Here is a 25,551-nt window from a genome sequence, read left to right on the forward strand (position 1 = left end):
GAGCGCATGTACCATATGCACAGCAGAGGCGTGGTCCGAGGTCTGGGCGTACGAAGAAGCTGGGTAGATGAGAGGCCAGGTTGAGGTTCCCCTCAGGGTCACAATACTCAGGCAGGGGCAGATTCCTCATCAGGTCATCATACCTACACACACACAGAGAGACAGACAGAGAGAGACAGAGAGACAGACAGAGAGACAGAGACACACAGAGACAGACAGAGAGACACAGAGAGAGAGAGACACACAAACACACAGACACACACAGAGAGACAGACAGAGAGACACAGAGAGAGAGACAGAGAGAGAGACAGACAGAGAGACAGACAGAGAGACACAGAGAGAGAGACAGAGAGACACACAGAGAGACAGAGAGACACACAGAGAGACAGAGAGACACACAGAGAGACAGAGAGACAGACAGAGAGACAGACAGAGACACACACAGAGAGAGACAGACAGAGAGAGACAGAGAGAGAGACAGACAAACAGTGTTATATAGCTGGACCTACTAGACAGTGTTATATAGCTGGATCTACTGGACCTACTAGACAGTGTTATATAGCTGGATCTACTGGACCTACTAGACAGTGTTATATAGCTGGACCTACTAGATAGTGTTATATAGCTGGATCTACTGGACCTACTAGACAGTGTTATATAGCTGGATCTACTGGACAGTGTTATATAGCTGGATCTACTAGACAGTGTTATATAGCTGGACCTACTAGACAGTGTTATATAGCTGGATCTACTAGACAGTGTTATATAGCTGGATCTACTAGACAGTGTTATATAGCTGGATCTACTGGACAGGTTTATATAGCTGGATCTACTGGACAGGTTTATATAGCTGGATCTACTGGACAGGTTTATATAGCTGGATCTACTGGACCTACTGCCCAGACAAACCAGTAGATAGTAGAGAATCCCCATGACTATGACTGTCTGCTTGGCTATGATGAGTTGGCCTTGACCTACCTGGAAGGCATGAGGGCCATGAACTCCTCTCCTGATGGCCAGTCCTTCAGCCTGTACACTATGGTGTCTCCGTCTTTAGACTTGGGTCGCTCTGAGAGTTGGGGAGGGAACACAGGTGAGAACACAGGATCGTTTAGTAAGATTATAGATAGGGAAAGATGCTTTCCTCTAAACATAATCAATACATTGGTATTATTACTAATATTGTCAATTACAACATACACTACATGACCAAAAGTATTTGGACACCTGCTCGTTGAACATCTCATGGCCACTAATATAGAGTTGGTCCCTCCTTTGCTGCTATAACAGCCTCCACTCTTCTGGGAAGGCTTTCCACTAGATGTTGGAACATTGCTATAGGGACTTGCTTCCATTCAGCCAGTGAGGTCGGGCACTGATGTTGGGCGATTAGGCCTTGTTCGCAGTCGGCGTTCCAATGCATCCCAAAGGTGTTCTATGAGGTTGAGGTCAAGAGCTCTGTGCAGGCAAGTTAAGTTCTTGCACACCGATCTCGACAAACCATTTCTGTATGGACCTTGCTTTGTGCACGAGGGCATTGTCTTGCTGAAACTATTGCCACAAAGTTGGAAGCACAGAATCGTCTAGAATGTCATTGTATGCTGTAGCGTTAAGATTTCCCTTCACTGGAACTAAGGGGCCTAGCCCGAACCATGAAAAACAGCCCCAGACCATTATTCCTCCTCCACCAAACTTTACAGTTGGCACTATGCATTGAGGCAGGTAGCGTTCTCCTGGCTTCCGCCAAACCCAGATTTGTCCGTCGGACTGCCAGATGGTGAAGCGTGATTCATCACTCCAGAGAACGCGTTTCCACTGCTCCAGAGTCCAATGGCGGCGAGCTTTACACCACTCCAGCCGACGCTTGGGATTGCACATGGTGATCTTAGGCTTGTGTGCGGCTGCTTTGCCATGGAAAATAATTTCATAAAGCTCCCGACGAACAGTTCTTGTGCTGACGTTGCTTCCAGAGGCTGTAAGGCTCTGATTGTTCACAAGAGGTCACAATGTCCTTCTTCTTAGCTGTCCGTGGCTCCAATGACTTGTCATCTAGTCCTGCAGAATAGATTCTTCTTCCTGTCGCTCTTGAAGTTGCGTATTTGAAGATAGGCTAGCCAGCTGTGTTGATGGTCCCCAGTGGGGTGATGAGAGTAGCTTAGTAGGATGGTCCTGCTTAAATTCGCTTTTCTAGATACTTTGCTCAGAACAGCTAATCAGCCGTACCAGTGATTGTCGGGGAGGTGGCTTGTCGTCTCTACCTCGTGTTGATTCAGGGTTAAACGCATTTTGAACGTGAGCAGCAGCTCGTCGTCCTTCTGGTCTCATATGTTGCAACCATTTTTAACGTGTAGCGGCTGCTTCACGTCTTTCTGGTCTAAAGGTTAATTTCTCTACCAAGCTTTTATGAACTCTAGTCGAAAGGGGCGGTTCCGTCAGGCTGACACACCCTCTGACCTCACTCGGGGCGTGGCTACTTACTGTGCAAAAGTTTATAGGAGACAAATTATCTCATGGCTCATAAAATCACATTCCTATCTTAACAAAAATACGTTTGTCACTTTTTATATTTCATATACAACGTAAAGAATGGAGACAAGTTACAGTATTTACTTTATAACAGTTTTAATGACATTACAAAATAACAACCCATATGAAACGATGATTCTTTAGCTCGCCTCTGACCATTCCCCACATTCTCTGTTAGGAATATTTTTCCAATATTCGCTTTAGAACGTGTTAAGAGTTTCGGCGGGAAAAGTCTCTGTAGACAAAGGAACATTCCTGTGTTGATTTGGAGAGGGATGTAGCTGAAAGGTCTAATCCTTGATTTACAACAGGGTGTGAGGTGTCAAAACCCCACAGTTCCCTCTGCGGGTGGGAGGGGGTCTGGTTGAAGCTCCCAGTGCAAACCTGATCTGACTCATTTTGGATCCTCCCAGGACTGTCATGACACCTTCTTTAAAGGTATTTGAATGTTTGGTTTGTTAAATGTGATACGCTGTGTATAACGTCAATTTTTTTAGTTCACTCCGCTAATTGAGTCATCTCTCTCCATGCCGCTTTCGACACAGACCTAGCCCCACACAGACTTAGCCCAACCCCCGTCACTCAAGGAGCATATTTGTTGTTGCTTGACCACGAGACACTTGCATTCAGTCTGCAATGTCACTGCAGCATAAGCAACAATGTTGATGACAACGATGCTGTTCCCACTTTGCTTCTTAATATAAACCCACTAGTGTTCTTTAATTACACTATTAGTTTGTGTTTCTTACATCTGCAAACAGCAGATGTTTGTCTTTTCTTAATAAGTTGGGCCTAAATCCTGTTAGCCGCTAATGCTACTCGCTAGTTAGCTGGCTAGCTAGCTAATAAATGTACTGCGTCAGAGCAAACGTAACTAGCTAATGTACACAGCCTGGTAATACCAGTGATGGTGTAGGTCTAGATCAGCATGTTGTTCAGGCAACAGTATCTTCTAAATCAAAGAGGAATACGCGAAGCATGAATATCTTTGCAAACATGAAGTAGCTAAGAGAAAACATTTCATGTAGCCAAAGATTATAGGGTCCCCTAGGAAACACTTATCAACACTTTGGTTCCTACCTGGTCACAATAACTCCTCCCTGGCATTTTCATTTGTTGATATGTCAAACAATACTGTATTCAAAGTGCCCACCATTATATTCTTACTATAGAATTAGAATAATCATTCTATTTCCATGATTCCAACAGTTCACCCAATTGTTTTTCTCTGAATCGCAAGTCAAATCGCAGTTGCAACGTTTGGTTAAAAGTACGGCCTGGATCGTATGCCCATCTCATGCAGCCCTAAGAGGGACTGTGGAAATGATCTCAAATGAGGGAAAGAAATGGATGAAAATGATGAAAATGCAGATTTTTGGGGGGGGGGGTTGAAGTTGAATTTTACAGTGTAAAACAATTAGAATGGAGAAAGACCCATTGAAATCACTTAGAATGTATGCGTTGCCACCCTAGGGTCACGCACGACTCATAAAGCGAATTTAGAACTTTTATTATTCAAAAACATAAAATACCGTCAAATACCATTAAAAATGTGAAAAATACTGTGATGTGTGCGCCATTCAGAGGGTGAATGGGCAAGAAACAATATTTAAGTGCCTTTCTAACGGGGTATGGTAGTAGGTGCCAGGCGCATCAGTTTGTGTCAAGAACTGCAAAACTGCTGGGTTTTTCACGCTCAACAATTCCCCTTGAACAGTGCATTCGGAAAGTATTCAGACCCCTTTACTTTTTCCACATTCTGTTAAGTTACAGCCTTATTCTAAAATGAAATCTACCGCAAATAGTTTTTTCCCCTCATCAATATACACAGAATAACCCATAATGACAAAGCAAAAACAATTTTTTTTTGCAAATGTATTACAAATAAAACATTGAAATATCACATTTACATAAGTATTCAGACCATTTACTCAGTACTTTCTTGAAGCACCTTTGGCAGCGATTACAGCCTTGAGTCTTCTTGGGTATGACGCTACAAGCTTGGCACACCTGTATTTGAGGAGTTTCTCCCATTCTTCTCTGCAGATCCTCTCAAGCTCTGTCAGGTTGGATGGGGAGCGTTGCTGCTCAGGTCTCTCCAGAGATGTAAGTCGATCAATAACCAGATACATTATAAAGGCTACTCACTGGTGAGGTCCTCGATCAATAACCTGATACATTATAAAGGCTACTCACTGGTGAGGTCCTCGATCAATAACCAGATACATTATAAAGGCTACTCACTGGTGAGGTCCTCGATCAATAACCAGATACATTATAAAGGCTACTCACTGGTGAGGTCCTCGATCAATAACCTGATACATTATAAAGGCTACTCACTGGTGAGGTCCTCGATCAATAACCAGATACATTATAAAGGCTACTCACTGGTGAGGTCCTCGATCAATAACCAGATACATTATAAAGGCTACTCACTGGTGAGGTCCTCGATCAATAACCAGATACATTATAAAGGCTACTCACTGGTGAGGTCCTCGATCAATAACCAGATACATTATAAAGGCTACTCACTGGTGAGGTCCTCGATCAATAACCAGATACATTATAAAGGCTACTCACTGGTGAGGTCCTCGATCAATAACCAGATACATTATAAAGGCTACTCACTGGTGAGGTCCTCGATCAATAACCTGATACATTATTAAGGCTACTCACTGGTGAGGTCCTCGATCAATAACCAGATACATTATTAAGGTTACTCACTGGTGAGGTCCTCGATCAATAACCAGATACATTATTAAGGCTACTCCCTGGTGAGGTCCTCGATCAATAACCAGATACATTATAAAGGCTACTCACTGGTGAGGTCCTCGATCAATAACCAGATACATTATAAAGGCTACTCACTGGTGAGGTCCTCGATCAATAACCTGATACATTATAAAGGCTACTCACTGGTGAGGTCCTCGATCAATAACCAGATACATTATAAAGGCTACTCACTGGTGAGGTCCTCGATCAATAACCTGATACATTATAAAGGCTACTCACTGGTGAGGTCCTCGATCAATAACCAGATACATTATAAAGGCTACTCACTGGTGAGGTCCTCGATCAATAACCAGATACATTATAAAGGCTACTCACTGGTGAGGTCCTCGATCAATAACCTGATACATTATAAAGGCTACTCACTGGTGAGGTCCTCGATCAATAACCAGATACATTATAAAGGCTACTCACTGGTGAGGTCCTCGATCAATAACCTGATACATTATAAAGGCTACTCACTGGTGAGGTCCTCGATCAATAACCAGATACATTATAAAGGCTACTCACTGGTGAGGTCCTCGATCAATAACCAGATACATTATAAAGGCTACTCACTGGTGAGGTCCTCGATCAATAACCAGATACATTATAAAGGCTACTCACTGGTGAGGTCCTCGATCAATAACCAGATACATTATAAAGGCTACTCACTGGTGAGGTCCTCGATCAATAACCAGATACATTATAAAGGCTACTCACTGGTGAGGTCCTCGATCAATAACCAGATACATTATAAAGGCTACTCACTGGTGAGGTCCTCGATCAATAACCAGATACATTATAAAGGCTACTCACTGGTGAGGTCCTCGATCAATAACCTGATACATTATAAAGGCTACTCACTGGTGAGGTCCTCGATCAATAACCAGATACATTATAAAGGCTACTCACTGGTGAGGTCCTCGATCAATAACCTGATACATTATAAAGGCTACTCACTGGTGAGGTCCTCGATCAATAACCAGATACATTATAAAGGCTACTCACTGGTGAGGTCCTCGATCAATAACCTGATACATTATAAAGGCTACTCACTGGTGAGGTCCTCGATCAATAACCTGATACATTATAAAGGCTACTCACTGGTGAGGTCCTCGATCAATAACCTGATACATTATAAAGGCTACTCACTGGTGAGGTCCTCGATCAATAACCAGATACATTATAAAGGCTACTCACTGGTGAGGTCCTCGATCAATAACCTGATACATTATAAAGGCTACTCACTGGTGAGGTCCTCGATCAATAACCAGATACATTATAAAGGCTACTCACTGGTGAGGTCCTCGAAGCCGTCCCAGAACTCCTTGATTCCAGAGTTAGAGATAACTCCATCTTTACAGTTGAGCAGGTCTCCCTGGTGGTCAGCAAACTCCTGGTTGAAGCTCTCAGCCTTCCACAGAGCTGCATTCAGAGGCTTATGGAGCCCGGACACCAGGACAGGCTGGAGAATACAACCAGTACAGTAGTTGGGTTAACATTTCAACGTTCTAACGACATCAGGATTTTATTTTTCACAAAATTAAAAATGACAGTGTAGTTATCACAAAACGACCGTTAACAGGTCCTGATCATCATCATAAAGGGACACGTTAGTAGGACGAGATATGCATCTTTTCAAATGATTTCCCACGGATATAAAGCGTTCCGTACGTCATGGTCGTTAACGGTTGGAAACATGGCAGAGAGTGACATAGGGAAGAAACAGCAGCCTAGTCCTGTATGGCAATACTTTGAGAAGTTAGATGAGAAGGTGGTGAAATAAATGCAAACTTTGCAAGGTGGAATTGAGCTGCAATGGCAGTACAGGTGAAATGCGTAACCATCTGAAAGGGAGTCACCATGACACCCAACCTGTTGTTGGCAGCAATACAATGAGGGAGGAAGTGAGAAAATCACAGCACTGATTACAGAAAGGATTGGAGTTGATATGCAGCCATTATCAACGGTAGAGGAGGATTGGAGTGGATATGCAGCCATTATCAACGGTAGAGGAGGATTGGAGTGGATATGCAGCCATTATCAACGGTAGAGGAGGATTGGAGTTGATATGCAGCCATTATCAACGGTAGAGGAGGATTGGAGTGGATATGCAGCCATTATCAACGGTAGAGGAGGATTGGAGTTGATATGCAGCCATTATCAACGGTAGAGGAGGATTGGAGTTGATATGCAGCCATTATCAACGGTAGAGGAGGATTGGAGTTGATATGCAGCCATTATCAACGGTAGAGGAGGATTGGAGTTGATATGCAGCCATTATCAACGGTAGAGGAGGATTGCAGTGGATATGCAGCCATTATCAACGGTAGAGGAGGATTGGAGTGGATATGCAGCCATTATCAACGGTAGAGGAGGATTGGAGTGGATATGCAGCCATTATCAACGGTAGAGGAGGATTGGAGTGGATATGCAGCCATTATCAACGGTAGAGGACGTCGGCTTCACTGCCCTGATGACATGTCTACAACCAGACTACAACATGCCATGTCGAAAAACTGACGGCCTGGATGGAGAAGTACAAAGCACCAGCTCTCAGACACCACGGACGTCTATGGACATGCTGTTATACATGACTGCACTGAGCCATCACATTGATGAGAATACACAGAGAATAACGTTACTAATAGACAGCAACACAGGCTGGTGACAACACAGAGAATAACGATACTAACAGACAGCAACACAGGCTGGTGACAACACAGAGAATAATATTACTAACAGACAGCAACACAGGCTGGTGACAACACAGAGAATAACGTTACTAACAGACAGCAACACAGGCTGGTGACAACACAGAGAATAATATTACTAACAGACAGCAACACAGGCTGGTGACAACACAGAGAATAATATTACTAACAGACAGCAACACAGGCTGGTGACAACACAGAGAATAACGTTACTAACAGACAGCAACACAGGCTGGTGACAACACAGAGAATAACGTTACTAACAGACAGCAACACAGGCTGGTGACAACACAGAGAATAATATTACTAACAGACAGCAACACAGGCTGGTGACAACACAGAGAATAATATTACTAACAGACAGCAACACAGGCTGGTGACAACACAGAGAATAATATTACTAACAGACAGCAACACAGGCTGGTGACAACACAGAGAATAATATTACTAACAGACAGCAACACAGGCTGGTGACAACACAGAGAATAACGTTACTAACAGATCAATATGAAGGAAGGGTGCTGACAGTAGAGCACAGAGCAGCAGAAGATAGCAGGAGGAGCAGTAGAGGAGAGAATAGCCCCGTGTCAGCTGGCCGAGACGGAACAAAGGCTGAGAGAGTAGAGGAGAGAATAGCCCCGTGTCAGCTGGCCGAGACGGAACAAAGGCTGAGAGAGTAGAGGAGAGAATAGCCCGTGTCAGCTGGCCGAGACGGAACAAAGGCTGAGAGAGTAGAGGAGAGAATAGCCCCGTGTCAGCTGACCGAGACGGAACAAAGGCTGAGAGAGTAGAGGAGAGAATAGCCCCGTGTCAGCTGGCCGAGACGGAACAAAGGCTGAGAGAGTAGAGGAGAGAATAGCCCCGTGTCAGCTGACCGAGACGGAACAAAGGCTGATAGAATAAAGAGAGTCCAGTCTCCACAGCTGCTCTCTATACAGCCCAGTCTCCTCTCTATACAGCCCAGTCTCCTCTCTATACAGCCCAGTCTCCTCTCTATCCAGCCCAGTCTCCTCTCTATACAGCCCAGTCTCCTCTCTATCCAGCCCAGTCTCCTCTCTATACAGCCCAGTCTCCTCTCTATACAGCCCAGTCTCCTCTCTATACAGCCCAGTCTCCTCTCTATACAGCCTAGTCTCCTCTCTATACAGCCCAGTCTCCTCTCTATACAGCCCAGTCTCCTCTCTATCCAGCCCAGTCTCCTCTCTATACAGCCCAGTCTCCTCTCTATACAGCCCAGTCTCCTCTCTATCCAGCCCAGTCTCCTCTCTATACAGCCCAGTCTCCTCTCTATACAGCCCAGTCTCCTCTCTATACAGCCCAGTCTCCTCTCTATACAGCCCAGTCTCCTCTCTATCCAGCCCAGTCTCCTCTCTATACAGCCCAGTCTCCTCTCTATACAGCCCAGTCTCCTCTCTATACAGCCCAGTCTCCTCTCTATACAGCCCAGTCTCCTCTCTATACAGCCCAGTCTCCTCTCTATACAGCCCAGTCTCCACAGCTGCTCTCTATACAGCCCAGTCTCCCTCTCTATACAGCCCAGTCTCCTCTCTATACAGCCCAGTCTCCTCTCTATACAGCCCAGTCTCCTCTCTATACAGCCCAGTCTCCTCTCTATACAGCCCAGTCTCCTCTCTATACAGCCCAGTCTCCTCTCTATACAGCCCAGTCTCCTCTCTATACAGCCCAGTCTCCTCTCTATACAGCCCAGTCTCCTCTCTATACAGCCCAGTCTCCTCTCTATACAGCCCAGTCTCCTCTCTATACAGCCCAGTCTCCCTCTCTATACAGCCCAGTCTCCTCTCTATACAGCCCAGTCTCCTCTCTATACAGCCCAGTCTCCTCTCTATACAGCCCAGTCTCCTCTCTATACAGCCCAGTCTCCACAGCTCCTCTCTATACAGCCCAGTCCCCTCTCTATACAGCCCAGTCTCCTCTCTATACAGCCCAGTCTCCTCTCTATACAGTCCAGTCTCCACAGCTGCTCTCTATACAGCCCAGTCCCCTCTCTATACAGCCCAGTCTCCTCTCTATACAGCCCAGTCTCCACAGCTGCTCTCTATACAGCCCAGTCTCCACAGCTCCTCTCTATACAGCCCAGTCTCCTCTCTATACAGCCCAGTCTCCTCTCTATACAGCCCAGTCTCCTCTCTATACAGCCCAGTCTCCTTTCTATACAGCCCAGTCTCCACAGCTGCTCTCTATACAGCCCAGTTTCCACAGCTGCTCTCTATACAGCCCAGTCTCCTCTCTATACAGCCCAGTCTCCTCTCTATACAGCCCAGTCTCCTCTCTATACAGCCCAGTCCCCTCTCTATACAGCCCAGTCTCCTCTCTATACAGCCCAGTCTCCACAGCTCCTCTCTATACAGCCCAGTTTCCTCTCTATACAGCCCAGTCTCCTCTCTATACAGCCCAGTCTCCTCTCTATACAGCCCAGTCTCCTCTCTATACAGCCCAGTCTCCACAGCTGCTCTCTATACAGCCCAGTCTCCACAGCTCCTCTCTATACAGCCCAGTCTCCTCTCTATACAGCCCAGTCTCCTCTCTATACAGCCCAGTCTCCTCTCTATACAGCCCAGTCTCCTCTCTATACAGCCCAGTCTCCACAGCTGCTCTCTATACAGCCCAGTTTCCACAGCTGCTCTCTATACAGCCCAGTTTCCACAGCTGCTCTCTATACAGCCCAGTCTCCTCTCTATACAGCCCAGTCTCCTCTCTATACAGCCCAGTTTCCACAGCTGCTCTCTATACAGCCCAGTCTCCACAGCTGCTCTCTATACAGCCCAGTCTCCTCTCTATACAGCCCAGTCTCCTCTCTATACAGCCCAGTCTCCTCTCTATACAGCCCAGTCTCCTCTCTATACAGCCCAGTCTCCTCTCTATCCAGCCCAGTCTCCTCTCTATACAGCCCAGTCTCCTCTCTATACAGCCCAGTCTCCTCTCTATACAGCCCAGTCTCCTCTCTATACAGCCCAGTCTCCACAGCTGCTCTCTATACAGCCCAGTCTCCTCTCTATACAGCCCAGTCTCCTCTCTATACAGCCCAGTCTCCACAGCTCCTCTCTATACAGCCCAGTCTCCTCTCTATACAGCCCAGTCTCCTCTCTATACAGCCCAGTCTCCTCTCTATACAGCCCAGTCTCCTCTCTATACAGCCCAGTCTCCTCTCTATACAGCCCGGTCTCCTCTCTATACAGCCCGGTCTCCTCTCTATACAGCCCAGTCTCCTCTCTATACAGCCCAGTCTCCTCTCTATACAGCCCAGTCTCCTCTCTATACAGCCCAGTCTCCTCTCTATACAGCCCAGTCTCCTCTCTATACAGCCCAGTCCCCTCTCTATACAGCCCAGTCCCCACAGCTCCTCTCTATACAGCCCAGTCTCCTCTCTATACAGCCCAGTCTCCTCTCTATACAGCCCAGTCTCCTCTCTATACAGCCCAGTCTCCTCTCTATACAGCCCAGTCTCCTCTCTATACAGCCCAGTCTCCTCTCTATACAGCCCAGTCTCCTCTCTATACAGCCCAGTCTCCACAGCTCCTCTCTATACAGCCCAGTCTCCACAGCTGCTCTCTATACAGCCCAGTCTCCTCTCTATACAGCCCAGTCTCCTCTCTATACAGCCCAGTCCCCTCTCTATACAGCCCAGTCTCCTCTCTATACAGCCCAGTCTCCTCTCTATACAGCCCAGTCTCCACAGCTGCTCTCTATACAGCCCAGTCTCCTCTCTATACAGCCCAGTCTCCTCTCTATACAGCCCAGTCTCCACAGCTGCTCTCTATACAGCCCAGTCTCCTCTCTATACAGCCCAGTCCCCACAGCTGCTCTCTATACAGCCCAGTCTCCTCTTACAGCCAGTCTCCTCTCTATACAGCCCAGTCTCCTCTCTATACAGCCCAGTCTCCTCTCTATACAGCCCAGTCTCCCTCTCTATACAGCCCAGTCTCCTCTCTATACAGCCCAGTCTCCTCTCTATACAGCCCAGTCTCCTCTCTATACAGCCCAGTCTCCTCTCTATACAGCCCAGTCTCCTCTCTATACAGCCCAGTCTCCTCTCTATACAGCCCAGTCTCCCTCTCTATACAGCCCAGTCTCCTCTCTATACAGCCCAGTCTCCTCTCTATACAGCCCAGTCTCCTCTCTATACAGCCCAGTCTCCTCTCTATACAGCCCAGTCTCCTCTCTATACAGCCCAGTCTCCTCTCTATACAGCCCAGTCTCCTCTCTATACAGCCCAGTCTCCTCTCTATACAGCCCAGTCTCCTCTCTATACAGCCCAGTCTCCTCTCTATACAGCCCAGTCTCCACAGCTGCTCTCTATACAGCCCAGTCTCCTCTCTATACAGCCCAGTCTCCTCTCTATACAGCCCAGTCTCCTCTCTATACAGCCCAGTCTCCACAGCTGCTCTCTATACAGCCCAGTCTCCACAGCTGCTCTCTATACAGCCCAGTCTCCTCTCTATACAGCCCAGTCTCCTCTCTATCCAGCCCAGTCTCCTCTCTATACAGCCCAGTCTCCTCTCTATACAGCCCAGTCTCCTCTCTATCCAGCCCAGTCTCCTCTCTATACAGCCCAGTCTCCTCTCTATACAGCCCAGTCTCCTCTCTATACAGCCCAGTCTCCTCTCTATACAGCCCAGTCTCCTCTCTATACAGCCCAGTCTCCTCTCTATACAGCCCAGTCTCCTCTCTATACAGCCCAGTCTCCTCTCTATACAGCCCAGTCTCCACAGCTGCTCTCTATACAGCCCAGTCAGAGACATAGCAACAATGAGTGCTGCATACAGTGGTGCAGTAGGACAAATATTCAACATGCAGTGTATCTCCACTTCTCCACCAACTAACTGATATAGAAATTAAAATATATACAGGTTAAAAGTAATGACTAAATGTTCCACCCTTAAATATAGTTGTGAAATGTTTTTGTTTTAAGTATGATTAGTACTTTTTTAGTAGTGACTAATTATTACACTCCGAAACTATGTGAGATGTGTTAGAATCTACTACCTGGTAATGTGTGAGTGTAGGACCAGTAAAGATTATGACATTGTGTTACTATTTAGCAACGTGAGTAAGAGTTAGACCGGATGGCAAAGAAGAAGGAGAACTGTTAAACATGGTGCAGAATATTGTGAGAACGGCGATAACTGAGGAATGAAGGGAGTAGAGAGACTATGATAAGAACATGTATGTGTATGTGTATGTGTGTGTGTGTGTGTGTGTGTGTGTGTGTGTGTGTGTGTGTAAACTGATGGTCAGGAGAGCAGTTTTAAAGTGGAAAACTACAGCCCGCCTACAGAGGGGTGGGATTTTCGTATGACGTGTGCGTATAAAAATATGTACGACCATTTTGTGGCAGAATTCTCAATGAATAAAGATCTCTGAATAATGCAACTGGGAGCTCTGTCCGTTTCTGATCCAAAAGCCTTACAACCTTTTGGGAGACACACAGAGACACTGAAATAGTTAGTTAATACATTCTCTTAACAGCTTGGTCCTTCGAGCCGGATTCCAATACCTGCCTCTGTCATTCCAGGTAACTCTGAAAACCGTAGACGGGCGAATGATACATTCGTAAATAGAAAGTCCTGCCCTTTGACATTAAGGGTTAAAACAGGCCAGAGGACACCTGATTAATGACAGAGACGGTGACGGAATCCAAACCTACATTGAATCTCGGCTGCAAGGAAAAGGTCAGTAGTCTTTATTCATTAATTGGTGAAATTGATTTGAGAACTTGCTAAAATAAATAATAATAATAATAATAATAATAATATGCCATTTATCAGACGCTTTTATCCAAAGCGACTTACAGTCATGCGTGCATACATTTTTGTGTATGGGTGGTCCCGGGGATCGAACCCACTACCTTGGCGTTACAAGCGCCGTGCTCTACCAGCTGAGCTACAGAGGACCACTAATTGACTGAAGGTTAAACGTCATAATTTAAAGTAGCAAATTGATCAATGCGTAGCCAATTTAAAGTGAAATGTTGGTGGGTCCGTAAAGATTCACGGTAATAGGCCATTACCAAAATAAACTACCCTGTATTCAGAGAACCTGTAGTAGATTATAGAACAGTCAACAACATAATCCGGGATAAAGAAATACAGTGAAAGTAATGTGTGAAGACAAGGTTAATATAACTGAGTACATTTGGACGGTTTAGATCACTAGGAGAGGGAGAACCCATTTCTGTTGTATGAGACTGTCAGGAATTGTCAAGATTACATTTGAGGGGATAAATTCCTCTGTAACGTTATGAGATAATTCTGGGGGACTAGTCAAGACTACCTATACAGGGAGGGGTGATTCCAGGTGTTGTACTTGTTATATAGAAGAGGTGGCTAAGGGATTTTTAACAGTACCAACCATGGGGGGCAAATCCTCACAAGAGGTCCCAGAATTTACTGGGGACGAGAAATACATGGAAATGCGAGACAAACGAAATGTGTATTATGGACCTAATTGGAGAAAGAAATATGGCTTTACTGGGCGACTTGATGTAATTAAACTGGAATCCATGATTTAAAAAATGCATGTAAATTGTGGTAATGATCTAAAGAAACAGAAAAGAGAGGGCTAGATACAGCCAAGGTGTGGCCCTCTGAGTCTCGAAAGAGAGAGGAGGGTCAGAGAAGGAAAAAGGAAGTCAGAAAGGAAGGTCTAAGATAGAACCCACAGCTCCCCCTGTAGAACGGGTTGGATCCAGATTATACCCCTCCTTGGCAGATTAGGCCTGGAGGGATAATCCAGACAATTAGGTAGTGTTGGTGAGGGGAAGGGTGCCACAGCAGGCTGCCGTTTTGGAGTTTCCACCCCCTTACCAGAACCAAGGGGAAGCTGAGGGAGCACAGAGGGGGGTTGAGGATAAGGCAAAGGAAGATAGTACAGTTGAGGTTCTAACGACTTTTTTTTGGAACAACAGCAGCAACCCAATTGGTCATTGCAGAAATTAGAAAGAGAGAGAGAGAGACGGAAAGAGAAGGCTAAGAAAGTAACTAGAGTATTGGGGTACAATAGGGGGGTCAAGGGACCGAAGGGGGGAAGACCCAGGCCCCTGAGGACACTGGGACCCCCCACAACAAATGGTCCAGTTAGGAGCTGAGCTCAGGAGGGAGTCAGTATGAGTCAGGAGATGAGAGTAGGAGGGGGCAGTACCCACTGATAGCCTTACCTAATCTATTGGCAGGGAATGAAGGGGCCCCAGCGACCTTAGATGTATACAGGCCATGAACACAGAGGAACGTGGCCCTAGCGGTAGAAGGAACGACCCACCCCAAAACAGGAATAGTAAGGTTTGGGCTGCCGTTAGAGGGCAGTGGGTTTCAGGGGATGCCCAGAAAGACACTGAAATAGTTAGTTAATAAATTCTCTTACCACTAACAGCACTGGAGATGAAACTAGTGACGGAGGAACTAGAGACTAACTGACCTGTCCCTGTCTCCAACACTCTCTGAACAGCTTCCTGTTGCCAGGGTGTCGGTGGTCTTTGAGCCAGAGCAGTCTGCGTTCATACAACCAGCAGTGGGGGATGTCAGCGTGGAGCTGCAGGGTCTTCTCTAGCTTGGCTACAGGAGGGTCCTCTGTCCCAGTGTTAGGGTTAGGACCTGTCCCAGTCCCAGTGTTCGGGTTAGGACCTGTCCCAGTCCCAGTGTTCGGGTTAGGACCTGTCCCAGTCCCAGTGTTCGGGTTAGGACCTGTCCCAGTCCCAGTGTTCGGGTTAGGACCTGTCCCAGTCCCAGTGTTCGGGTTAGGACCTGTCCCAGTCCCAGTGTTCGGGTTAGGACCTCTCCCAGTCCCAGTGTTCGGGTTAGGACCTCTCCCAGTCCCAGTGTTAGGACCTGTCCCAGTCCCAGTGTTCTGGGTTAGGACCTGTCCCAGTCCCAGTGTTAAGGTTAGGACCTGTCCCAGTCCCAGTGTTAAGGTTAGGACCTGTCCCAGTCCCAGGCTGCTTCTTCCTCTCTGTCTTCATCTCCCTCTCCTCTGTAGTTGTGCTGGTCGCCTCCAGCTTCAGACTCAGCTTGGCTCCTCGGCTGGCAGGGATTTTGTTCTCAACCACGGATGCTATGATGTCATCCAGGATGTTGGGCATGCTACGGCCACTCTTCCCCGTCTGGAGAGAGGAGATATAGCATTAGAACGTATGGATCAGTATGGAGAAATAATACAACATCATGATATACATCAGAGAAGATCCCATCAGTCTATGAGAGAGACCAGGGGTGTGGACCAGCTGTGTGTTAAGGGATCCCATCAGTCTATGAGAGAGACCAGGGGTGTGGACCAGCTGTGTGTTAAGGGATCCCATCAGTCTATGAGAGAGACCAGGGGTGTGGACCAGCTGTGTGTTAAGGGATCCCATCAGTCTATGAGAGAGACCAGGGGTGTGGACCAGCTGTGTGTTAAGGGATCCCATCAGTCTATGACAGAGACCAGGGGTGTGGACCAGCTGTGTGTTAAGGGATCCCATCAGTCTATGACAGAGACCAGGGGTGTGGACCAGCTGTGTGTTAAGGGATCCCATCAGTCTATGAGAGAGACCAGGGGTGTGGACCAGCTGTGTGTTAAGGGATCCCATCAGTCTATGAGAGAGACCAGGGGTGTGGACCAGCTGTGTGTTAAGGGATCCCATCAGTCTATGAGAGAGACCAGGGGTGTGGACCAGCTGTGTGTTAAGGGATCCCATCAGTCTATGAGAGAGACCAGGTGTGTGGACCAGCTGTGTGTTAAGGGATCCCATCAGTCTATGAGAGAGACCAGGTGTGTGGACCAGCTGTGTGTTAAGGGATCCCATCAGTCTATGAGAGAGACCAGGGGTGTGGACCAGCTGTGTGTTAAGGGATCCCATCAGTCTGAGAGAGACCAGGGGTGTGGACCAGCTGTGTGTTAAGGGATCCCATCAGTCTATGAGAGAGACCAGGTGTGTGGACCAGCTGTGTGTTAAGGGATCCCATCAGTCTATGAGAGAGACCAGGTGTGTGGACCAGCTGTGTGTTAAGGGATCCCATCAGTCTATGAGAGAGACCAGGTGTGTGGACCAGCTGTGTGTTTTAAAGGACAAGCAATTCTTGTTTGTTTTTATTCCCACCATACAGGAAGATAATGGTGGACTGTGTCTCTCTGTCCCAGCCACGTACCTGTGCTGCGGTGGAGTATACAGGAGCGAAGGCCATGCCAGCATCAGTAGAGCCCAGACGTAGTTTACCAGCGGTGGTAGTCAGGAGGTCCCTTAGAGTAGAGGCCTGTTCTGTGATGTTAGACACCAGACTACTGACATCATGATGCCTGTTAGACACCAGACTACTGACATCATGATGCCTGTTCGACACCAGGCTGCTGACATCATGATGCCTGTTCGACACCAGGCCAGAGGCTTTACAGTGGAGAGACTCCAGGGCGCTGACATCATGATGCCTGTTCGACACCAGGCCAGAGGCTTTACAGTGGAGAGACTCCAGGGTGCTGACATCATGATACTCCTTCACCACCTTACCCAGAGGAGATTCCTTGTTTTCTATACCAGAGACAAGAAAACATTATCATCACACACCAGTTACAACTGACCTCATCTATCACAAGTTAACACATAATCCATCATGACACTATCAAAATAATGACAGAAATATGTATGAATCCACAACACAGCAACACACCAGTTACAATACACCTCAACTACCAAAGACTGCTGTCCAAACAGGAAAGGAAATGGATAGATATAATAATCCAGTATCTACAGTGGGGAGAACAAGTATTTGATAAACTGCCGATTTTGCAGGTTTTCCTACTTACAAAGCATGTAGAGGTCTGTAATTTTTATCATAGGTACACTTCAACTGTGAGAGACGGAATCTAAAACAAAAATCCAGAAAATCACATTGTATGATTTTTAAGTAATTAATTTGCATTTTATTGCATGACATAAGTATTTGATCACCTACCAACCAGTAAGAATTCCGGCTCTCAAAGACCTGTTAGTTTTTCTTTAAGAAGCCCTCCTGTTCTCTACTCATTATCTGTATTAACTGCACCTGTTTGAACTCGTTACCTGTATAAAATACACCTGTCAACACACTCAATCAAACAGACTCCAACCTCTCCACAATGGCCAAGACCAGAGAGCTGTGTAAGGACATCAGGGATACAATTGTAGACCTGCACAAGGCTGGGATGGGCTACAGGACAATAGGCAAGCAGCTTGGTGAGAAGGCAACAACTGTTGGCGCAATTATTAGAAAATGGAAGAAGTTCAAGATGACGGTCAATCACCCTCGGTCTGGGGCTCCATGCAAGATCTCACCTCATGCGGCATCAATGATCATGAGGAAGGTGAGGGATCAGCCCAGAACTACACGGCAGGACCTGGTCAATGACCTGAAGAGAGCTGGGACCACAGTCTCAAAGAAAACCATTAGTAACACACTACGCCGTCATGGATTAAAATCCTGCAGCGCACGCAAGGTCCCCCTGCTCAAGCCAGCGCATGTCCAGGCCCGTCTGAAGTTTGCCAATGACCATCTGGATGATCCAGAGGAGGAATGGGAGAAGGTCATGTGGTCTGATGAGACAAAAATAGAGCTTTTTGGTCTAAACTCCACTCGCCGTGTCTGGAGGAAGAAGAAGGATGAGGTACAACCCCAAGAACACCATCCCAACCGTGAAGCATGGAGGTGGAAACATCATTCTTTGGGGATGCTTTTTTTTTGCAAAGGGGACAGGACGACTGCACCGTATTGAGGGGAGGATGGATGGGGCCATGTATCGCGAGATCTTGGCCAACAACCTTCTTCCCTCAGTAAGAGCATTGAAGATGGGTCGTGGCTGGGTCTTCCAGCATGACAACGACCCGAAACACACAGCCAGGGCAACTAAGGAGTGGCTCCGTAAGAAGCATCTCAAGGTCCTGGAGTGGCCTAGCCAGTCTCCAGACCTGAACCCAATAGAAAATCTTTGGAGGGAGCTGAAAGTCCGTATTGCCCAGCGACAGCCCCGAAACCTGAAGGATCTGGAGAAGGTCTGTATGGAGGAGTGGGCCAAAATCCCTGCTGCAGTGTGTGCAAACCTGGTCAAGACCTACAGGAAACGTATGATCTCTGTAATTGCAAACAAAGGATTCTGTACCAAATATTAAGTTCTGCTTTTCTGACGTATCAAATACTTATGTCATGCAATAAAATGCAAATTAATTACTTAAAAATCATACAATGTGATTTTCTGGATTTTTGTTTTAGATTCCGTCTCACACAGTTGAAGTGTACCTATGATAAAAATTACAGACCTCTACATGCTTTGTAAGTAGGAAAACCTGCAAAATCGGCAGTGTATCAAATACTTGTACTCCCCACTGTGTATGCTGCTGGTAGCCTGACAAGTACACAAACTAGACAAACACTTAGAGGAAAGTTCTCAGCGGGCCAGGCTAACAGTCAGATTGACCAGCAAACAAAGTGCAGAGTGTCATGTTGAAATCAAATCAAATTTTATTGGTCACATACACGTGTTTAGCAGATGTTATAGCAGGTGTAGCGAAATGCTTGTGCTTCTAGCTCCGACAGTGCAGTAATATCTAACAAGTAATATCTAACCATTTCACAACACATACCCAATACACACAAACCTAAGTAAGGAAATAATTAAGAATATATACAGTACCAGTCAAAAGTTTGGACACATCTACCCTTTCAAGGGTTTTTCTTTATTTTTACTATTTTCTACATTGTAGAATAATAGTGAAGACATCAAAACTATGAAATAACACATATGGAATCATGTAGTAACCAAAAAAGTGTTAAACAAATCAAAATACATTTTATATTTGAGATTCTTCAAATAGCCACCCTTTGCCTTGATGACAGCTTTGCACATGCTTGGCATTCTCTCAACCAGCTTCCCCTGTAATGCTTTTCCAACAGTCTTGAAGGAGTTCCCACATATGCTGAGCACTTGTTGGCTGCTTTTCCTTCACTCTGCCGTCCGACTCATCCCAAACCATCTCAATTGGGTTGATGTCGGGGGATTGTGGACGCCAGGTCATCTGATGCAGCACTCCATCACTCTCCTTCTTGGTAAAATAGCCCTTACACAGCCTGGAGGTGTGTTGGGTCATTGTCCTGTTGAAAAACAAATGATAGTCCCACTAAGCCCAAACCAGATGGGATGGCGTATCGCTGCAGAATGCTGTGGTAGCCATGCTGGTTAAGTGTGCCTTGAATTCTAAATAAATCAGACAGTGGCACCAGCAAAGCACCCCCACACCATAACACCTCCTCCTCCATGCTTTACGGTGGGAAATACACATGCGGAGATCATCCGTTCACCCACACCGCTTCTCACAAACACACGGAGGTTGGAACCAAAAATCTCAAATTTGGACTCCAGACCAAAGGACAAATTTCTACCGGTCTAATGTCCATTGCTTGTGTTTCTTGGCCCAAGCAGGTCTCTTCTTCTTATTGGTGTCCGTTAGTAGTGGTTCTTTGCAGCAATTCGACCATGAAGGCCTGATTCACACAGTCCCCTCTGAACAGTTGATGTTGAGATGTCTGTTACTTCAACTCTGTGAAGCATTTATTTGGGCTGCAATTTCTGAGGCTGGTAACTCTAATGAACTTATCCTCTGCAGCAGAGGTAACTCTGGGTCTTCCATTCCTGTGCCAGTCCTCACGACTGCACTTGAAGAAACGTTCAAAGTTCTTGACATTTTCTGTATTGACTGACCATGTCTTAAAGTAATGATGGACTGTCGTTTCTCTTTGCTTATTTGAGCTGTTCTTGCCATAATATGGACTTGGTATTTTACCAAATAGGGCTATCTTCTGTATACCTCCCCCCTACCTTGTCACAACACAATTGATTGGCTCAAATGCATTAAAAACACAAATTAACTTTTAACAAGGCACACCTGTTAATTGAAATGCATTCCAGGTGACTACCTCATGAAGCTGGTTGAGAGAATGCCAAGAGTGTGCAAAGCTGTCATCAAGGCAAAGGGTGGCTACATGATTCCATATGTGTTATTTCATAGTTTTGATGTCTTCACTATAATTCTACAATGTAAAAAATAGTAAAAATAAAGAAAAACCCTTGAAAGAGTAGATGTGTCCAAACTTTTGACTGGTAGTGTACATATATGGACGAGCGATGACAGAGCGACATGGACTATGAGTAGAATACAGTAGAATAGTATAGAATCCAGTTATTGTGTAGTAGTCCAGATCTCTCTCTCCGCTGTGTGTGTCTGAGCTAGTGTGATGCGCGTTCTCTCTCTCCCCTGTACCTTTCTTTTCCTCCCGTGACTTCTGTTCAGCTAGGTCAGCCAGGAAGTGGAGAGGGCTCTGGGACTCAGGGGGAGTCAGTTTGGAGTCAGAGGAGGTGTCTGAGGCAGGGCTGGAGCCTCCGTTAGTCTCAGCTTTACCCTGACTGGGGTTCAGCTGCCCAGGCTCTGTCTTCACGTTACACAGAGAGATCTTGTTGCTGTGGTTTAACACGTTCTGGAGGACCTGACCAGGAGAGACAGTGGAGAGACAGGTCAACAACACGTCACAGACAGAGGTCTATATTCCAGAGGTCTAACCAGTCTACATTACTGAGCTAACAGACAGAGGTCTATATTCCAGAGGTCTAACCAGTCTACATTACTGAGCTAACAGACAGAGGTCTAGATTCCAGAGGTCTAACCAGTCTACATTACTGAGCTAACAGACAGAGGTCTAGATTCCAGAGGTCTAACCAGTCTACATTACTGAGCTAACAGACAGAGGTCTAGATTCCAGAGGTCTAACCAGTCTACATTACTGAGCTAACAGACAGAGGTCTAGATTCCAGAGGTCTAACCAGTCTACATTACTGAGCTAACAGACAGAGGTCTATATTCCAGAGCAGGACAGAGGATAAATCACAGCGTTTGGCAGTACTGGAAACAAGAAGCTGAGTCCCAAATACCACCTTATCCCCATGTAGTGAATATGGTACCAGAGGGCTCTGGTCAAAAATAGTGCACTATGTAGTAAATAGGGAGCTATTTGGGACGCGTGAGAAACAGAGCGGCAGCAGCAGCGTAGTTCCATACCTGAGAGACTCCGTTGATAGCAGGCAGCTTGTTGAGGATGGTGTTGTGTTTCCCAGTACAGACACAGTGGGACTTGATGCTGTATTTCTCCCTGAACATATGCATGGCGCTCACCAGGTCTGTCAGAACTACAGAGCAGAAACAAACCCAACCACTATTCATTATTACACAGTTCTGTCTGCATGTACAGGTACATTGTGTTATTGTCAGAGAAGAACAATGGAAAACTACGTATGAAAATAAAACTGTGAAACCAAGTCAAATAAAATAAAGTCTGCTTCTCTGGCTTCAGAACCCAGTGTATGTTTCTAGTTTACATATCAAACTTCCAGTTCCTCCAGCAAGCCTTAATCACACTGACACAGTAGAACCACTGAAACACCGTAGGCTTTGTCAGTGCTCTCCAGACCTCCTCTGTTATTCAGAGCAGTCGGACTTTAGGGGGGCTAGCCCATGTGTGCGTCCCAAACAGCAACATATTCCCTATATAGGGCACCAGGAAGGGAATAGGAAACCTTTTCAGACGCAGCTTTTAGTTTGATCTGTGGACTGTGTCCTATGTTGTACTTTAACTGTGTTGTAACTGAGTCCTGTGTTGAGTTGTAGTTTAACTCTGTGTTGTAACTGAGTCCTGTGTTGAGTTGTAGTTTAACTCTGTGTTGTAACTGAGTCCTGTGTTGAGTTGTACTTTAACTGTGTTGTAACTGAGTCCTGTGTTGAGTTGTAGTTTAACTCTGTGTTGTAACTGAGTCCTGTGTTGAGTTGTAGTTTAACTCTGTGTTGTAACTGAGTCCTGTGTTGAGTTGTAGTTTAACTCTGTGTTGTAACTGAGTCCTGTGTTGAGTTGTAGTTTAACTCTGTGTTGTAACTGAGTCCTGTGTTGAGTTGTAGTTTAACTCTGTGTTGTAACTGAGTCCTGTGTTGAGTTGTAGTTTAACTCTGTGTTGTAACTGAGTCCTGTGTTGAGTTGTAGTTTAACTCTGTGTTGTAACTGAGTCCTGTGTTGAGTTGTAGTTTAACTCTGTGTTGTAACTGAGTCCTGTGTTGAGTTGTAGTTTAACTCTGTGTTGTAACTGAGTCCTGTGTTGAGTTGTAGTTTAACTCTGTGTTGTAACTGAGTCCTGTGTTGAGTTGTACTTTAACTGTGTTGTAACTGAGTCCTGTGTTGAGTTGTAGTTTAACTCTGTGTTGTAACTGAGTCCTGTGTTGAGTTGTAGTTTAACTCTGTGTTCTAACTGAGTCCTGTGTTAAGTTGTAGTTTAACTCTGTGTTGTAACTGAGTCCTGTGTTGAGTTGTAGTTTAACTCTGTGTTGTAACTGAGTCCTGTGTTGAGTTGTAGTTTAACTCTGTGTTGTAACTGAGTCCTGTGTTGAGTTGTAGTTTAACTCTGTGTTGTAACTGAGTCCTGTGTTGAGTTGTAGTTTAACTCTGTGTTGTAACTGAGTCCTGTGTTGAGTTGTACTTTAACTGTGTTGTAACTGAGTCCTGTGTTGAGTTGTAGTTTAACTCTGTGTTGTAACTGAGTCCTGTGTTGAGTTGTAGTTTAACTCTGTGTTCTAACTGAGTCCTGTGTTAAGTTGTAGTTTAACTCTGTGTTGTAACTGAGTCCTGTGTTGAGTTGTAGTTTAACTCTGTGTTGTAACTGAGTCCTGTGTTGAGTTGTAGTTTAACTCTGTGTTGTAACTGAGTCCTGTGTTGAGTTGTAGTTTAACTCTGTGTTGTAACTGAGTCCTGTGTTGAGTTGTAGTTTAACTCTGTGTTGTAACTGAGTCCTGTGTTGAGTTGTAGTTTAACTCTGTGTTGTAACTGAGTCCTGTGTTGAGTTGTAGTTTAACTCTGTGTTGTAACTGAGTCCTGTGTTAAGTTGTAGTTTAACTCTGTGTTGTAACTGAGTCCTGTGTTGAGTTGTAGTTTAACTCTGTGTTGTAACTGAGTCCTGTGTTGAGTTGTAGTTTAACTCTGTGTTGTAACTGAGTCCTGTGTTGAGTTGTAGTTTAACTCTGTGTTGTAACTGAGTCCTGTGTTGAGTTGTAGTTTAACTCTGTGTTGTAACTGAGTCCTGTGTTAAGTTGTAGTTTAACTCTGTGTTGTAACTGAGTCCTGTGTTGAGTTGTAGTTTCCCTTCTCCTCCTAGCTGAATAATGAAAGCTATTTCAGCCCTGGCTGAGGTCCAGACAGAGAGAGAGGAACAGAAAGCATTGGTTAACCCTGGCTGAGGTCCAGACAGAGAGAGGGGAACAGAAAGCATTGGTTAACCCTGGCTGAGGTCCAGACAGAGAGAGAGGAACAGAAAGCATTGGTTAACCCTGGCTGAGGTCCAGACAGAGAGAGAGGAACAGAAAGCATTGGTTAACCCTGGCTGAGGTCCAGACAGAGAGAGGAACAGAAAGCATTGGTTAACCCTGGCTGAGGTCCAGACAGAGAGAGAGGAACAGAAAGCATTGGTTAACCCTGGCTGAGGTCCAGACAGAGAGAGAGGAACAGAAAGCATTGGTTAACCCTGGCTGAGGTCCAGACAGAGAGAGAGGAACAGAAAGCATTGGTTAACCCTGGCTGAGGTCCAGACATAGAGAGAGGGGAACAGAAAGCATTGGTTAACCCTGGCTGAGGTCCAGACAGAGAGAGGAACAGAAAGCATTGGTTAACCCTGGCTGAGGTCCAGACAGAGAGAGGAACAGAAAGCATTGGTTAACCCTGGCTGAGGTCCAGACAGAGAGAGGAACAGAAAGCATTGGTTAACCCTGGCTGAGGTCCAGACAGAGAGAGGGGAACAGAAAGCATTGGTTAACCCTGGCTGAGGTCCAGACAGAGAGAGAGGAACAGAAAGCATTGGTTAACCCTGGCTGAGGTCCAGACAGAGAGAGGAACAGAAAGCATTGGTTAACCCTGGCTGAGGTCCAGACAGAGAGAGAGGAACAGAAAGCATTGGTTAACCCTGGCTGAGGTCCAGACAGAGAGAGAGGAACAGAAAGCATTGGTTAACCCTGGCTGAGGTCCAGACAGAGAGAGGGGAACAGAAAGCATTGGTTAACCCTGGCTGAGGTCCAGACAGAGAGAGAGGAACAGAAAGCATTGGTTAACCCTGGCTGAGGTCCAGACAGAGAGAGAGGAACAGAAAGCATTGGTTAACCCTGGCTGAGGTCCAGACATAGAGAGAGGGGAACAGAAAGCATTGGTTAACCCTGGCTGAGGTCCAGACAGAGAGAGGAACAGAAAGCATTGGTTAACCCTGGCTGAGGTCCAGACAGAGAGGAACAGAAAGCATTGGTTAACCCTGGCTGAGGTCCAGACAGAGAGAGGAACAGAAAGCATTGGTTAACCCTGGCTGAGGTCCAGACAGAGAGAGGGGAACAGAAAGCATTGGTTAACCCTGGCTGAGGTCCAGACAGAGAGAGAGGAACAGAAAGCATTGGTTAACCCTGGCTGAGGTCCAGACAGAGAGAGAGGAACAGAAAGCATTGGTTCCTACCAGT

At 46.0% G+C, this 25,551-nt stretch overlaps 1 protein-coding gene across 1 annotated transcript in view; it reads right to left on the reverse strand.

Annotated features, from left to right (window-relative positions):
• The window catches only part of jmjd1cb (jumonji domain containing 1Cb), a gene marked incomplete at its 3' end in the record, with an annotated part of 147,138 nt that overhangs the window by 21,809 nt on the left and 99,778 nt on the right, over nucleotides 1-25,551 (reverse strand). The window contains 9 exon segments of the mRNA XM_045221610.1: nucleotides 13-143; nucleotides 979-1,069; nucleotides 6,595-6,763; nucleotides 15,444-15,799; nucleotides 15,885-16,125; nucleotides 17,150-17,526; nucleotides 21,286-21,508; nucleotides 22,078-22,205; nucleotides 25,548-25,551. The exon segment at nucleotides 25,548-25,551 is cut by the window's right edge and continues 86 nt beyond it. Coding sequence (XP_045077545.1) covers nucleotides 13-143; nucleotides 979-1,069; nucleotides 6,595-6,763; nucleotides 15,444-15,799; nucleotides 15,885-16,125; nucleotides 17,150-17,526; nucleotides 21,286-21,508; nucleotides 22,078-22,205; nucleotides 25,548-25,551 — 1,720 coding nt within the window.

Source organism: Coregonus clupeaformis, chromosome 1 (genome assembly GCF_020615455.1).
Source record: "Coregonus clupeaformis isolate EN_2021a chromosome 1, ASM2061545v1, whole genome shotgun sequence".
In the NCBI taxonomy this organism is placed as follows: Eukaryota; Metazoa; Chordata; class Actinopteri; order Salmoniformes; family Salmonidae; genus Coregonus; species Coregonus clupeaformis.